Here is a 15996-nt window from a genome sequence, read left to right on the forward strand (position 1 = left end):
ATTTGACAATCATCTGTTTGGGGATGACAGATGAAGTTCTGACAGTATATCTGATCTCAGAGGGAAAGAATTCAGAAAAGAAATAGTATATAACCTTTGACAATACCCACATTTAGAAAGCAGGAGGAAGAAGAGTCAAAAAAGGCATAGCCAGAGAGGTATGGAGAATAAGACCAATTCCACACTGTAGAAGTCAAAGATAGAAAAAAAAATTGAGGATATTAAAGTGTCAAATGCTACACAGAAGTAAAGGAAGAAAATGGGGAAATGTCTCTCAATTTGGTGACTAGGAGAGCACTGATAAACTGAGAAAGCAGTTTTAGTCAAATGACGAATGGGAAATAGGTCAGTTTGCAAGGGTGGAGTGAGTAAGTTGTGAGAAAATGGAGGCAATGAGTGTAGACTACTCTTTAGAAAAGTGTATCAGGGGACAGAAAGAAGTATAATTCATGGGACTGTGAGAAAAGAGGATATAGTGGAGTCTACAGAAAACTTATTTAGGACAGAAGACACCTGACATGTCTGTTGATAAAAGGAAAGGTTTTAGTCATGAGGAACAGACTGTAGATTGAAGAGGGAAGAAAAGCAATTGTTAGGGCAAGTTCCCAGAGAAGAAAATGGGAAGGAAAAATTGTAAAGGTATAAATAAGTTTTGACATATGGAGAGGGGGCTCACAATGGATGGTAATTTTTCCAACAAAATAGGTGGTGAGAACATCTCCTTAGATCACAGTGGGTGTGGAAAAAGTGCTATGGGGAATTTAACAATAAGTTGATGTGAGATGAATAAAAGGACTGTCAAGCAGTAATAAGGACTTACCTGAGATTAAACAACATAAACCTGTACTCAATCTCAGGCTGCATGTTTTCATGATTTTCTCCAGCAATGCTTAGCAGTCCAGGAGCAAAAGTTTAAAAGGATAGGAGTTACCCAAAGTTAAAGACTAAAAAGGCAGAAGGGTAAGAGAGAAAGGGGATTCTAGAATACTAATGAGAGCATCACAGAAACAATTAATCATGGATTCCAGGCAGAGTAGAGAAGCAAGCCAAAAAGACAGAGCTAATGAACCAAAAATAACAACAGGAAGGGGTTAAAAAGCAAAGAATAAATTCCAATAGTCCCTTAAAGGCAGGTATTGTTTATTTTATTTTTTTACTTTATATCCCTATTACCCAGCATAGTGTCATGCACTCAGTAAGCACTTAATAAATGTTTGCTGAATTGAATCAAAGGAATGGGATATAGGTGAATGGGCAAGAGGTCCTAAAAAGGAACGAAGCAAGAAAGGAAGGAAGGCAAGCCTTTATTAGGCATTTACCATGATCCGGGTTAAACTCTGGAGTTATAAGCAAAAAGGAAAAATAGTACCTGCCCTCATGAAGCTTACACTCTAAGGGGAAAAGACAACACACAAAAGGGAACTGAAAGGGGGAAGAAAGGGCATGAAGGTGAAGCATGGTTTTTAAGTCTGGAAGTCAGGAACAACAGAAAGGAAATGACGGCTAGCTTAGAACTCTCCACCAAGCAGAGGCCCCAGAAGAAACTCACCATTGGGAGAAGGGGGCAGGCCTTGCAGAAGGGAAAATTTCAGAGGTATAAATTCTGAAGGTGGAATAGCTCTAAATAAAAGAGCTGGAATATCACACAATAAAATCAAGTTAACAAGAATTTATTAAATTTCTCTGCTCTTTTTTCAGAGAATCCTACCTGCCCTTCAGTCTCTTCATCTTTCTTATTAGTCCATCATCCCCCCACTCCTTTTCTACATGCCAGGCACTGAGCTAAGCCCACAAGTATCCCTCTAGGTCCTCAGGTTCGGCCCTTTGATTGAATCCAAACTTCACAGAACAAATCCCCTTACTAAAAGGATTTGTTCTGTAAAATGTGGACTCAATCACAAGACCACACCTGAGGACCTAGAAGGCCACATGAGGCCTCGAGGCCTGGCCTAGGAGAAACAAAGAAAGGTAAAAACATAGTCTCTGCTCTCAAAGAGCTTCCATTCTAGTGGGGCAGACTACATTCAAACAACTAGGTGGTTAGAAGATACACAGAAAGAGTAGATGGAAGACACTCAGACATTAGTAGTTACGGGAACTAAAAAAGGCCTCCTAGAGTAGGTGAGATTTGATTTGACTCAAGGGAAATCAGGAAAACTCAAAGGCAGAGGTGAAGAGGTAGAACGTACTAGGTATAGAAAATGTGAGATGAAATATTATGTTCAAGAAACTGCAAGTAGGGGCAGCTAGGTGGCGCAATGGACAGAGCACCGACCTTGAAGTCAGGAGGACCTGATTTCAAATCCGACCTCACACCAAACACTTGACACTTACTAGCTGTGTGACCCTGAGCAAGTCACTTAGCCCCAATTGCCTTAAAAAAAAAAGGAAAGAAAAAAATAAAAAAAGAAACTGCAAGTAGGTCAGTATTGCTGGAATGAAGAGCATGTGGAGAAGAGTGAAGCGTAAGAAGACCAGAAAGGTAAGACAGATGGGACCAGGTTATGAAGAGCTTTAAATGCCAACAAAGGCATTTATCTTTGGTCTATTTTATTTTTACTCTAAACTCCAGGAGACAAGAGACTTGATATTGCATAACTTTTATATAGTATGCACATGGTCATTTAAAAAAAAGTCTCTCCTAGAAGGAGACATATATGTTTAAAAACGGTTTTTTGGTGCCATTGTTAGAAACAAAATATTAGGCTGGCTGGATCGTAAGACTGAGTTGGCCATGATACTGACCTAATTTTTTTTTTTTTGGTAATGGTTTCCAAAAATGTATCTAGTTGGGACACTAAAAAATGTCATTCCATAGACTGTCAGCTACTCCAAAGTCAACTTAAGAACAGAAAAGTGGCAAGAGTTCAGACTTCCTCCAACCCCTAAATGTTAAGCAAAAATCAAGAAGCAAAGCAAAGAAAAAAGAAATAGAAGAGATAGCACACACATGTCATTTAGCTGAAAGAGTATATGAGAACAGATTTCCAAAGAAGCCTTCATGGCAAGCTCCTCATTGAGGTTTAAAGGCAACAGTACATCCCATTTTTATTCTGAAGACTAAAAAAGTAAAGTCCTTAATTTTGGATTGTTTCTGCTGAGTACACATCAGACTTTCTTAACCTTTTTTGTGCCATGGACCCTTTTGACAATCTGGAAAAACTTATGGGCCCTTAGAATCATATTTTTAAAACAGATACAATACAATACATAAGATTACAAAGGAAACCAATAATATTGAAATAATGATATAATTATTTTTCTATCCACATTCAGAGACCTTGTGAAATCTTTCCATGAACCTCACCAGCAAGACAAAAGAATGCGACAGAGCATTATTTCAAAAATCTTTCCCTTGTAAAGTAGTTAGCAAGACTTTTGGAACCAGACATCTTATAGGATCACACAATGAAATCATATTCTGATTATACACTGTGATGTAGAAGTGGTCTTGCACACACAAGCTCCAGCAGATTCTACCAAGGCTTTAAGCATAGGCCTGATGACAGACCAGAGCTATTGTCAAAGGAACAGCCTAACTAAATGCTGAAAGACTCATGATCTGAAGGTTGGCTAAAAGGTAATGAATTATTGTGCCACAGCAATTTATGATACAGAAAAAAAAAATGGTCTTAGGTCTCCTGCTTGCAGAATGGAAAAGGGGGGGGGGGAGCAAGGATGCTAAGAATCATGTTGTTTTTCCAACCATTTATAAACATTAATTTAGCTGTTGATATGCTTTCTTAATAGTACAACAAAACAATTAACACACTACTGAAGGAAATAAACCACAATCACAATGACATCCTCCATGCTATCAAGTAAAGCAAAATATATTAAAAGAGCAGACAATGTGGGTTTCACCCTACTGGCACATGAAAATATGGCTTTATAGGATACTTAGTCCTAAAGCCCTGGAGAGCTCACAATAAATGGAAGCAAAGAGGCCAACACAAAGTTAATTGTAACTAATACAACACTGCAAAAAAAAATGAAAAAAGCACAAAAATTCTTTGAAGAATTTGAAAGATCCTCCAAACTAAGTCAATATCCTTTGGTATTCAGTGAAGTAAACAAAAATGGGTGCAAAAAAGGTTTTTTTTTTTACTCAACATCTTCTGTGTGCAGGATACAGAAGGTGGGAAAAATAAAAGGGTTAGGGAAGACAACGGCTCTGCCCCTGAAGAAGTTCAAGTCTAGTACAGGGAAAAGTATTAACACAGATAGCAGCAATATGTAATATACGAGAAGTGACTTAAGAGTTACAAAACAAAGTTTCACATGATGTACAAAAGGGGAGGTCATAATCAAACAAAAGGATCGAGGAAGGCTAACCTTGATGTAAGTATTCTAGTCACCTGGCCCAGAAAAGTATCTTAGGTAACTTGGGTGATCTCTGAAAGAAAAATACAAGGGAAAGGAAGCATTGACACAGGCTGGAGAAGGATAAATGTCCCAATTTTTCAAAAACAAGAAAGGGTCTGTAAACTCTCTATATAGGCCACTTAGCATTGCTTCAATTCTTGCCGAAATAACAGAACAGATTAAAGAATAGTTAGGTACTTAGGGAAACAAGCAATGTTCACTAGCAGCCAGTGTGGCTTCGTTACGAACAAGTTGGAATAACTTCACATCTTTTTAAGGGGGGGTAGGGTAACTTGACTGGTAAATCAGGGAATATTTTAGAGAATTAGATTTTAGCAAAATATTTTACAGTTTCTTAATGTCAAGTTGGAAGTTAGGTCTCTAGAGAAGCACCTTAGAAATCTGTCCTTGACTTCTAGACTGTTCAGAATGTTTTTCTCAATTACTTGGATGATGGCATAAAAGGCACACTCACCATATCTGAGGATAACACTAAACTGGGAAGAATAGCTAACACAGTGGATGACATTGTAAAGATCTAAAAAGATTTCAGCAGACATCAGGCATTATAGCTGTGTCTGACTCTTTGTGATCCCACTTGCGATTTTCTTGGCAAAGATACTGAAGTGGTTTAACATTTCCTTCTCAGCTCATTTTAAGGATGAGAAACTGAGGCAAACAGAGTCACATGACTTGTCCAGGGTCCACAACTAGTAAGTGTCTAAAGTCAGATTTGAACTCAAGAAAATGAGTCTTCCTGACTCCAGGTCCAACACTCTATCCACTATGCCAACTAGCTTCCCCTTCAGCAGACCGAGATAGGTCAAAATAAACAAACTGAAATTTAATAGGGATAAATATAAATTCAATTTAAAAAACTATTTATTAAGTACCTCCTATGTATAAGGTACTGTAATGGACACTGGAGATATATAGACAAAAAGCAAAATAGTCCCTTTTCTTGAATTCAAGGATTTTATGCTCCACTGAGGAAAAGTACTCGCTAAGTATAGAGAAATTTATCACCAAAAGTTTGATCATTCACATGAATGTTCTTGGTTACATCAACCCATGAAGAGTATCTGTTAAAGCATGAAAGAGGACTGGCCTGCATCAGTGGTAAGAGTTTCCCCACATCAATGAATCAGAGATGTTCAAAGTTTGAAGCTTAAGAAGTCAAAGATTTTAAAGAATCCTATAATGTTAGGGACAGGAATTTATCAATCAATCAACAAATGTTGACTAAATATCTACTATATACCAGGGATTGTGCTAAGTTGTAGGGACACAAAGAAATAGCAATAATAAAAACAACAATAATAGCTAGTGTTTATTTATATTTATTTATTTATATAGCACTTTAAAATTCACAAAGCACTGTACACATATCTAATCTGATTCTCACAACAGCTTTGGGAGGTGAGTGTTGTTATTATCACCATTTGACAGTTGAGGAAACTGAGACAGAGACTAAGTGACTTGCCCAGGGTCACACAACTAATAAATGTCTGAGGCCACATCTGAACTCAACTCTCTCTGACTCCAGGCCAGTGCTCTAGCCACTGTGCTACCTACCTGAAATTTTCGTTTACAAAATGAAATCGTTCTCTATCCTCAAGGAACTTACATTCAACTGGGTAACTGGGTTCAAAAACTCCACTTCACAAGTATAGGACATGAGAAGGACAGCCAGATGAAAGATCAGGTGTTTGGGCAGATTGCAAATTCCATAATAGTCAACAGCATAACACAGCAGCCAAAAAAATAATAATCTAACGCAATTTTATAATTCATTCAGAGAGGCACAGTGTCCAAACTAAAGCAGATCATGGTTCCAATCTACTATTCCCTGGCCACACTACCTCTAAAGTACAGTATTCTGTCCTGGGCACCACATTTTAGTAAAGATGTAGACAGGGTGGGGGAGGACATCATGAAGAGGACACCCAAGATAATGACTGCAAAAGGTCTGTTGAACATGCCTCTCAAGGAGGCATGAAAGAGACAATGTTTTTATCATATAGAAGATGGGAGAGAATGAAAGGAAGAAACTGGAGAATGAGAGCAGCCTTCAAGTATCTGAAGGCCATCAGGGGGAAAAAATCATTAAATGTGGACTGCTTGACTTAAAGGAAACAACTAGGAGCTGTGGGTGGAATTTGCAGAACAGAATTAGGTTCAATATAATGGAAAATGTAGTAACAATTATAGATGTCCAAAAGGGAAATGAGCTACCTCAGAAGGTAATTGAACTTTATATCACTAAATGTTTTCAAGTAAGAGGCCAGATAATCAATTGTTGGAGATGTTATTGAAGAAAATTTTGGCAGAATATGAGTTGGACTAGGTCCCTCTGAGGAGGTACCTTTCAATTCTTCAGATTTCTTAATTCTGAGATTATCAAGGAGATAGGAACACAAGGTTGTGACAGGAGTGACATTGTGATGAAAAAGTGGTGTGACTATGGAAGCTGAGAGAATGTTAGTTGTTAATTCAGAAAGTGACTGATTATTCTGGATATTGATCTCTGGTAGGCTGGTGTAGGCTGATTGAGAGAATGGTTATTAGGCTAGGCAGAGGCTGGAGGACTCAACCCTGAGACTGAGAATATACAAGATCCTAGGTCTAATCCGTAGGCTCATTTCCGGTTCCGATGATGACGAAGATGAAGATTTGGCAGATGTGAGTTACGCAACTGTCATATAATTCTGAGCAACCAATGGGCTCAGAACAGAAAAAGAGAACTCCTGAAAGAGGCACGAGAAGAATCAGAGCCAGGGAGTAAGTGTGCATATCAGTGGGTCTGTGTAAGGCAGTCTATCAAATTAGAACATCAATATGTATATCTTTGACAGGTCCTGAAGAGAGAAAGAGAGCAGAATGGATTGCTTTTGGGAAACTGCACAGTGCTTTCAATGATGTCAAACTACTATCTGCCACAAAAGCCCATTTCTTTAACACCAGTATTCTCTCAGGGCTATGGATTATGGAACACTATGATCTCAGAAAAATTAGTTACAAATAACCCAAAGGGTGATGCAAAGGCATACACTGGGCATAAGTAGACTGTATACGATGTTACCAAATACGACTTCTGCAAGATAAGTGGTATAAAAGACATTATCAAGGACACGTAGGACCAAGAAATGAAGTGAGCTAATGATACAATGAGAATGAGACGCAACAAATGGGAACATATATTTGTTTAAAAAAAAAGAATTAAAAGAAAAACTCTAGTGTTTTGGACAGACCCTCTAAAAGGATATATGGGGAAATACAGATCTAAATTGCACCACTGAGTTGCCTATACTTCACTGTAGTCAACCACAGTGCTACTGAAAACATATATAAATATTAAGGGGGCTTGCTATATTTAAGGCAACTTTAAGTGAATCCTTTTGTACAAATAACAGTCTTTTAATTAGAAATGTTAAAGTAAAACCTCCCTCTTATCTATCTGCAAAAGGCTGTATGACACAGTTGAAAGGAGTCACAGAATCAGATTTGAATCTTATTACCTCTATGACCTCTCTGGGAGTCAGTTTCCTCATCTGCAAAACAAAAGAGTTGTACTAGATTACCTTTAATTACTCCCTTCTAGTTCTAACTAGGTCATCCTAGGATCCAATTTGAGACATGGAAATTGTTTTGTTTTCTTTTGTTTTTGTTGTTGTTTTTTGCACTAGGCAATGGGATTAAGTGACTTGCCCAGAGTCACACAGCTAGCCTCAAGTGTCTCAGGCCAGATTTGAACTCAGGTCCTCCTGACTCCAGTACCAGTGCTCTATCCACTGTGCCACCTAGCTGCCCCAGGAAATAGTTTTCTTAAAGACAGACACACCTATATGTGTTCCTCAGAGTTCTGGATATTACCGTAGGAAACACCCTGAAAAAGGAAATACCTTTCAAGATTAAAAATAAAAATCAAGGAACTAAAAGTTCCTAGATGGTCCTTTCCTGTCACTGTCTTCCATTTCCTTTGCCAATTCAGTCAGACACTTCATAAAGAAAACAGAAAAGATTCTGACCCTTAAGATTCATACTATAAAATAAATGGCTTTAAAAACTCTCTTCCATATACTGAGCCCACAAAATATCTAAGAATTGTGAATAAAGGACTGAAACCATGTAAATAAAATCAACAAGGACAAGGAAGAAAGCTCTAGTCAATTAAAATGTCAATGTTAGTAATGCATTCCCAAAAGTCTGGAAGATCTCTCTCCTTTCTCTTAGTAACAGATAATCAAATAACATCACCACATCTGCCACTTTCTTTTCCTGTATTCTCTCTCGCTAGTGTTTTCATACACTGTTCTCACTTGATTCTCCTCTTACCTCCTCTTATTTTGCTTCTCAGTCCCTTTTGCTGGATCATAACCCACATCATTCCCACTAACTAAGATTCTGTCCAGGGTCCTCAGCGCTCTCTATCTGTTTTTACTTGGCCATCTCATCAGCTCCCAAGTGTTCAATTATCATCTCTACACTGATAATTCCCAGGTCTATTTATTCAGCCTTATTCTCTCTCCTGAATTCCAGATCCACATTACCAAGTTATAAACATCCAGAATTGGATGTCCTTATAGGCATCTCAAATTCAACATATCCAAAACAGAACTCAATGTCTTCTCCCCAAAACATCCCCCTCTTCTCAACTATCCTATTACTATCACCACCCTCCCAGTCACCCAGTTTGAAACCTGGGTGTCATCCTTGACTCCTCTCTTGCATTCTCCCCACATATGCAACATGTTGTCAAATCTTGTCATTTCTACCTTCATAACATTTATCCTGTGTCTTATCTCCACACAGCCAGCCACATCCTAGTTCTACTGTGATAGCCAGGATTCTACTTGGTCTCCCTGCTTCAAGTGTCTCCCTATTCCAATCCATCCTCTCTCTATACAAGTGACAAAGTGATTTTCCTAGAGCACAGGTCTGACCATGTTACCCTTCCTACTCAATAAAATCCAGGGGTTTCCAATTACTTCTAGGATCAAATATCAACTCCTGTGACTGGCATTTAAAGGTAATACCCTGCTCCTTTCATATCTTTTCATTCTTCTTACATATTACTCACCTACACACACACACACACACACACACACACACACAGAGTCCAGCCATACTGTCCTACTTTCTGTCCCTCACGCATAATGCTCCATCTCCCATCTCAGTGCCTTCTCCTTGCTGTGCCCCATGCCTGGAATGCTCTCCATCCTCATCTTCACCTCTCAGAATCCCTGGCTCCCTTCAAAATCAACTCAAATGCCACCTTCTGCAGGTGGCTTTTCACAGTCTTCCCAAGTGTTAGTACCTTTCCCTCTAAGGTTATTTGCCACTCTGCATGTATTTTGTATGCACTTATTTATATTTGTGTTGTCATCCCCATTAGAATGTAAGCTCCTTGAGGGCAGGGCCCGTTTTTTGTTTTTGTTACCCCAGAACTTAACTTAGCGCCCCATACCTAGTAAGCACTTAATAAATGCTCCTTGACTAACAGATTGTCTAATAAGCAAACTATTTTCTCAGAGAATGTATTTTGCAAAGATGTTTGTTGGGAAGTAACTGCTATGTCAAAAAATTTAGCAATACATTTATAAAAGGAAAAAATAAGGAAAGAAATTTTCCTATAATTAATGAAGGCAATTATCTAATCCCTAAAAGGTTTTCTTTTATTTCAACAGAAATTATTTCCTAGAGTAGAAATATCCTTATAATTATACATTTCTGCTCACAAAGTTAAGGCAGTTTGCTGTAGCAGAAAGAAAACTGATTTAGAGTCAGACAGAACTTCAAGTACTGACTCAACACTTACTAGCTATGTAATTATGAACAACTCACTGAACTTCTCTGAGTCTCAGTTTCTCCATCTGTAAAATAGAGACAATAATATTTGTATAATTTGGGGTAGTTCAAGTATTATATTGCTATAGAGGAAGTGCTTTGTAAACAGTAAGGTGTTCTATGTGGCTGAGCTATCACAATAATTATTTTTACTATTATTAACAATGAAATAAGACAATTCAACATATACTTATTAAATGATTTATATGGCCTTAGCTAGATGGTACAGTGGATAGAGTACTGGGCCTGGAGCCAGGAAGACTCGTGTTCCTGAGTTCAAATCTGACCTCAGACACTTGCTAGCCGTGGGACCCTGGGCAAGTCATTTTACCCTGGTTGCCTCAGTTTCCTCACTTGTAAATTGAGCTGGAGAAAGAAATGGCAAACCACTCCATTATCTCTGCCAAGAAAACCTCAAATGAGGTCAGGAAGAGTTGGACATAACTGAAACAACTGAACAACAACAACAAATACTAAGAAACTAAAAAATATGTTCTATTTCTAAGCCAAATACTGAGAAATCAAGATACATAAATAATTAAATTCAATGGAATTAAATAAAGCATGCAAATTATATTCTTTGTCATGATGAGATAACTTGGTAGAGATTTCTGTTTAACCATTAAAAACTACAATAAATCATTTCAGGAAATGATTTTTAAAATGTTTTGTTTGAAAAATATAAACAAGCTTAATGGTGTGGTAGATGGAACAGTTTCAGGAAACTTAGGTTCTAGGGGCAGCTAGGTGGCATAGTGGATAGAGCACCAGCCCTGGATTCAGGAGAACCTGAGTTCAAATCTGGCCTCAGACACACAACACTTGCTAGCTGTGTGACCCTGGGAAAGTCACTTAACCCCACTGCCTAGCCAAAAAAAAAAAAAAGAAAAGAAACTTAGGTTCTAATCTTGATTTTCTACTAACTGGCTGTAGGACTTTAAACAAGTCACTTTACCTCTAAAAGCCTCAGTTTCCTTTTCTGAAAAAGGGGAGGCTGGACTAGCAGTAGTTGCCAACGTTTTCAAGAACTTATTTTTACAATAAAAAAATTCTCAGATCCTTATATGTTGTATCCATTGGTTAAGTACATGATGACCAAAAAACCAAAACCTACTATAAATTCAGAAATGTATTTAGGTGAATTTGTATTCTAATAATCACAACAGCATCTACATATATTTGAAAAATAGCAATAGAAGACATTCACTTCATATGCAGAAAGTTGGAATGGAATGGGAAAGCATTATTAAACACCTAGTATATATACCAGGTCCTGTGCCAGGTTGTCCACTTATTATATGGAGCAATGTTGCAAATTTTCCTGACCATAAAGGTCAAAATGACGTGACACAAAATTGGATTCACCTCCTGAAGCAACTACAAAGCTTCCAAAGGTCTTTGCCCCAAAGAATGGGAAACAAAGGACAAGATGATAGCTGAGGTCCCTTTAACCCATAACATTCTAAAAATATTCTTCAGGCAACTTAATTTAGACTCAAAGGACACAGAAAATCACCATATCTTCCTTATATTTTGAGCGTCATTGAAAAAGGTCAGAACCCAATAATAGTAATACTAAAACCTATATTAAGTCCACCTGTATCTATAATTGGCCCTGCTGCTTGAACAGTATAATTACCACAGCTGCATCAAATAGGCTTTTTAGATTTAAGCAAATTTAGTAGGTCTGAAATGCAGTCAGGCTAAAAATCACAAGTAAACAGCTTTAGTTTTCATAATTGGCTCCATTACTTTTAAAAGATCCATGAAAGAAAGTACTTTTCTGATGCCCCATGATAGCCTGGAAAGGACTCCAATCCTGGATTACTCCCACCATCCAATTCCCCCTCTTGTTTACCAGCTGATCAATACTGCTGGAATAAGTCACACAATCATGCTGTTTTTGCTACAAATTTATGTTATCCAAACTCAACTGGAATCCTCCCTGATTGCCTCCTAATCACACTATCTACAATGGCTATTCTAAGCCTTTTCTTTTTTCTTTCCCCTTCAAGTCACCTACTCAACCACCTCCCTCCTCTCCTCTACAGAGTCTCACCTCATATTTCACTGAAAAAATTAAGGCCATATATCTTAAGCTCCTACTCCTCTCCAGTGCCACACTTCAAATTACCTCAGTTCTATCCCCCATCTTCTCCATTGTTCCAAGCCTGGAAGATTTGATGCCCTTTCCTGCCAAGACCAACCTCCTCCCTACTAGTGCCTTTTATCCCAGACTCTCCCATGAACCACCTCCCACCCTAATCATCCCCTATTTCTCCTCATACTTCAACCCCTCCTTGTCCACTGGCTCCTCCTCCCCTATGGCCTACAAACACACCCTGATCCTCTATTCCTTAATTTTATAAAAAATCTTCACTTAATCCTACTTAACCCCACCTCAAGCTCTCCTCCCTTTCACTACCAAGCTCCTAAAAACTGTCTACTCTTCTTGCCATATCTTACCTCCTACTCTCTTCTCGACTCTTTGAAATCTGGCTTTTATGCCCACTACTCAACAGAAACTGTTCTCTCCAAGATCACTAATAATCTATTTTTTCAATCCTCCTCCTTCTTTGCAGCATTTGATACTGCTGATAATCCTCTCCTAGATAATCTCTCCTCCCTGGTTTTCCTGACAATTTTTCTGTCCTTGTTCTCTACTTAGCTGTAAGACCAAATGCAAGATTATTGTCCACAACACATCCCCTTTGTGTGGGTATCCCTCCAAGGATCTGTTCCAGGACCTCATCTCTTCTCACTCTATCGGCTCCTATGAGTTCAACTATGAATCATCTCTATGAAGATGACTCCAATATCTACATATTCAATACTAATCTCTGAGTCTCATACCTCCAAATGCCTGCTTAAGATCTCCATCTGGATGTCCCATAGGCATCTTAAACTCAACAAGTTCTAGGCTAAATTCATTATCTTTCCCTCTAAACCCACTCCTCTTCCTAATTTCCCAATTTCTGTCAAGGACACAACCATTCTCCCAGTCAACCAACTTCAAAACTAAGGAGTCACCTTCAACTCTTCATTCTTAGACGTCCTCCGCATCTAATCAGATGCCCAACCTTGCTGATTCCATCACCTCTGCATCTCTCCCATATGTCCTCTTCCTTCTAATCCTACCTCAATCACCCTTGTTCAGGCCTTCATCATTTACCACCAAGATTATTGCAATAGTTCCCTAATTAGACAGCATCCAGTCTCTCCCAATTCCTACATATCCTCCACACAGCTGCCAAAATGATATTCCTAAAGCAGATGCCTAACCATGCCATTCCCCTGCTCAAAAATCACAGAATTGGAGTTGAAAGGCATTCCAGCAGCCATCTGGTCCTACTTAGACATGAAGGGTATCCCCATAGTTTCAGTGACTCTTAATTGCCCCTAGCACCTTAAAAAAAAACAACAACAAGCCAATCTGGCATTCAAAGCCCTTCATAATATTTTGAAAATACTTTGACATGCATGACCTTGTATCTCTTGCCTTTGGCCCTTTACACAAGATGTCTCCCCTGCCTGGAATGCTCTTGTTCCCCAACTCAGTCTCAAGTGTCACGTTCTTCAAGAGACCTTTCCTGATTCCCAACATTGTTAGTGTCCCCATCCCACTCCCACTTTATATTTTTTGCACACTCCCCCCTAATAAAAGAAAAGCTCCTTAATATCAGGGATAGTCTCATTTTTATATACTTATATTCTCAAAATCTATCACAGTGCCTGGCACATAGTAAGTGCTTAATAAATAAGAGCTTATTAATTGACTGATTGAAAGCTATGCTAATGAAGAGCAAATTCTTGGCAGATACTACCAAAATGGAAAGTCTCTAATTATGGGCTTAGCGATAGATTCTACCATACAAGGACCAGCAAGCCTCTTCAGAATATGGATAGTTTTTCTTTTTATCTTTATATCTCCGGTGCCTTCTATATTATGGATGCTTAATAAACACCTGCTAGATTGGATTGGATTGGATTGGATTGGATTAAAGCATCCTAGCTAAATTTGGAAAGGCTCATGAACAGGTTTGCCACCAGATGAATATTTCTGGCCACAGCAATTTACAGAGACTATTTACAAAAGTATAGAAGGCAGTGGGCAGCAACCCATTTGAGGAAGTACCCATAACAACTGAGTCACACATAGGGAAGTAATGAAACATTAAGGATTTGTAAACATTGATCCAAATAGAGGATGTAAACAAAATGCCTTCAAATGAGAACTTCTGCATGGACAAGTTTACATGTTGCAGAGAAAATGAGCAAGGTAAAGGAGTGTGAATAAACATATGAAGTTAAATGCTAACCTAGCCAATTAATGTGAATATTTTCTGCCTTATCAACTCTAAATAGGCAAAGCTAATTACATTTTTTAAAGTTTAATTTCAGGGAGATGCAATGAGTAATCATTTAAAACAGTCGCCAAAAACAAAAGTGAGAAAAAATGATCAGAGTGTAGCTCAAAATTTCAAACTGTAAATTTTGATTGTCATTCTTAATGTCAGCATAAACTTAACCTGATATGTTGATATGCAACATTATGCTCTCTTTTCCTGACTTTCCTGCTGTACTCCCAGACTGGCAGATGGCATAAAATAAGACAGAGCAGAGCCCAAGTTATCATTTAGATTTTTTGGATTTGTTTCCTTATCATTTATAAAACTCTGTGAAAGCTATAAAAAGGGAGCAGAGTTATTCATGGTGATTATTCTGTTTCATTCCTACTGCATGAAAGCTGCAATTTGAGTGCCTGCAAGTCTCATTTTTTGTGTTAGATTTCAAATGAACCAACAACAGTTTTGGTGCTGCTTTGTTCTTCCAACAAAATTCATACTGGAGCAGATTGTACAGCTCTGTGAAGGGTTCCTTTTATCCAGCGTCAGCAGCAAATAGAATCCATCAAAACAATATCTTAGGGTGGTCCTACCCAATGATTAGTAAGTAAACATTTATTAAAGATCTACCTCAAGGCTTAAAAGATTAGCACTTACTTGGTAGTATCCCTTTATTCAAGGTTCCCAAAGGCACATTGTACATTATATGCAATCTGCTAAACTGTAAGAGTTATGAGATTAGAGACTGTCTTAATTATCTTTGCATCTCCTGCAGCCACAAGCACAGTATTTTGCAAACAACAGACATCTAAAAGATGTAACAATGGCAGGTGAGGACTGCCAGCCCATAGACAAGAAGACTTAAAAATCATTTTCTAGGTCTTGAAGTCAGTTCTTCTCATTCCACATACATTATTTTTATTCCCCTATACTTTTCAAATGTTACTTCTGAAATATCATTCTATTCCTGGGACTAATAACAACACATTATTTTCTGATATTTTGTGTCTGCTTATGGTTTCTCCCTATTTTCAACATTTTACACTTTTTAAAGGATTTTTTTTTACAAGATCCCTATCCTTGGGCAACAAAGATTGTGTGGCAGAAACTCTTAGGGGCATACTATTCAAGTCAGTCAGTCAATCAACAAGCATTTATGAAGGACTTACTATGTGCCAGTCACTGCGCTGAGCGTCAGGAATGCAAATATAAGCAGAACAAAAGACAGACCCTGCTCTCAAGGAACCCACACTCTAATGTGAGATGACAATACATAAAAGGGAACTGGGGAGACAGGAAGAAGGTAAAAAAAGTCCTATGGAATCGGCAGTGCAGTGTGGAGAGAAATGAGACCTCGGGTGGTCTGGGTATCCTCCTTAAAATGGAGGTTCTGAAAAAAAAATTGTTTTTTAAATTTAAAAAAATTAAATGGAGGTTC

The 15996-nt window shown here is 38.2% G+C and overlaps 1 protein-coding gene across 2 annotated transcripts in view; it reads right to left on the reverse strand.

The window, feature by feature from the left end:
* The window catches only part of NUBPL (NUBP iron-sulfur cluster assembly factor, mitochondrial), a 301075-nt gene that overhangs the window by 238713 nt on the left and 46366 nt on the right, over nt 1-15996 (reverse strand). The window contains exon 4 of one of the 2 annotated variants that reach the window (XM_078151398.1): nt 7884-7916. The exons of the other annotated variant lie outside the window; for it this stretch is intronic. Within the exon in view, the coding sequence (XP_078007524.1) occupies nt 7884-7916 (33 nt within the window). The remainder of the gene's footprint in view (nt 1-7883; nt 7917-15996) is intronic. 2 annotated transcript variants of the gene reach the window in all.

Source organism: Phascolarctos cinereus, unplaced genomic scaffold (genome assembly GCF_003287225.1).
Source record: "Phascolarctos cinereus isolate Bilbo 61053 unplaced genomic scaffold, phaCin_HiC Scaffold_3;HRSCAF=262, whole genome shotgun sequence".
NCBI classification, from domain to species: Eukaryota; Metazoa; Chordata; class Mammalia; order Diprotodontia; family Phascolarctidae; genus Phascolarctos; species Phascolarctos cinereus.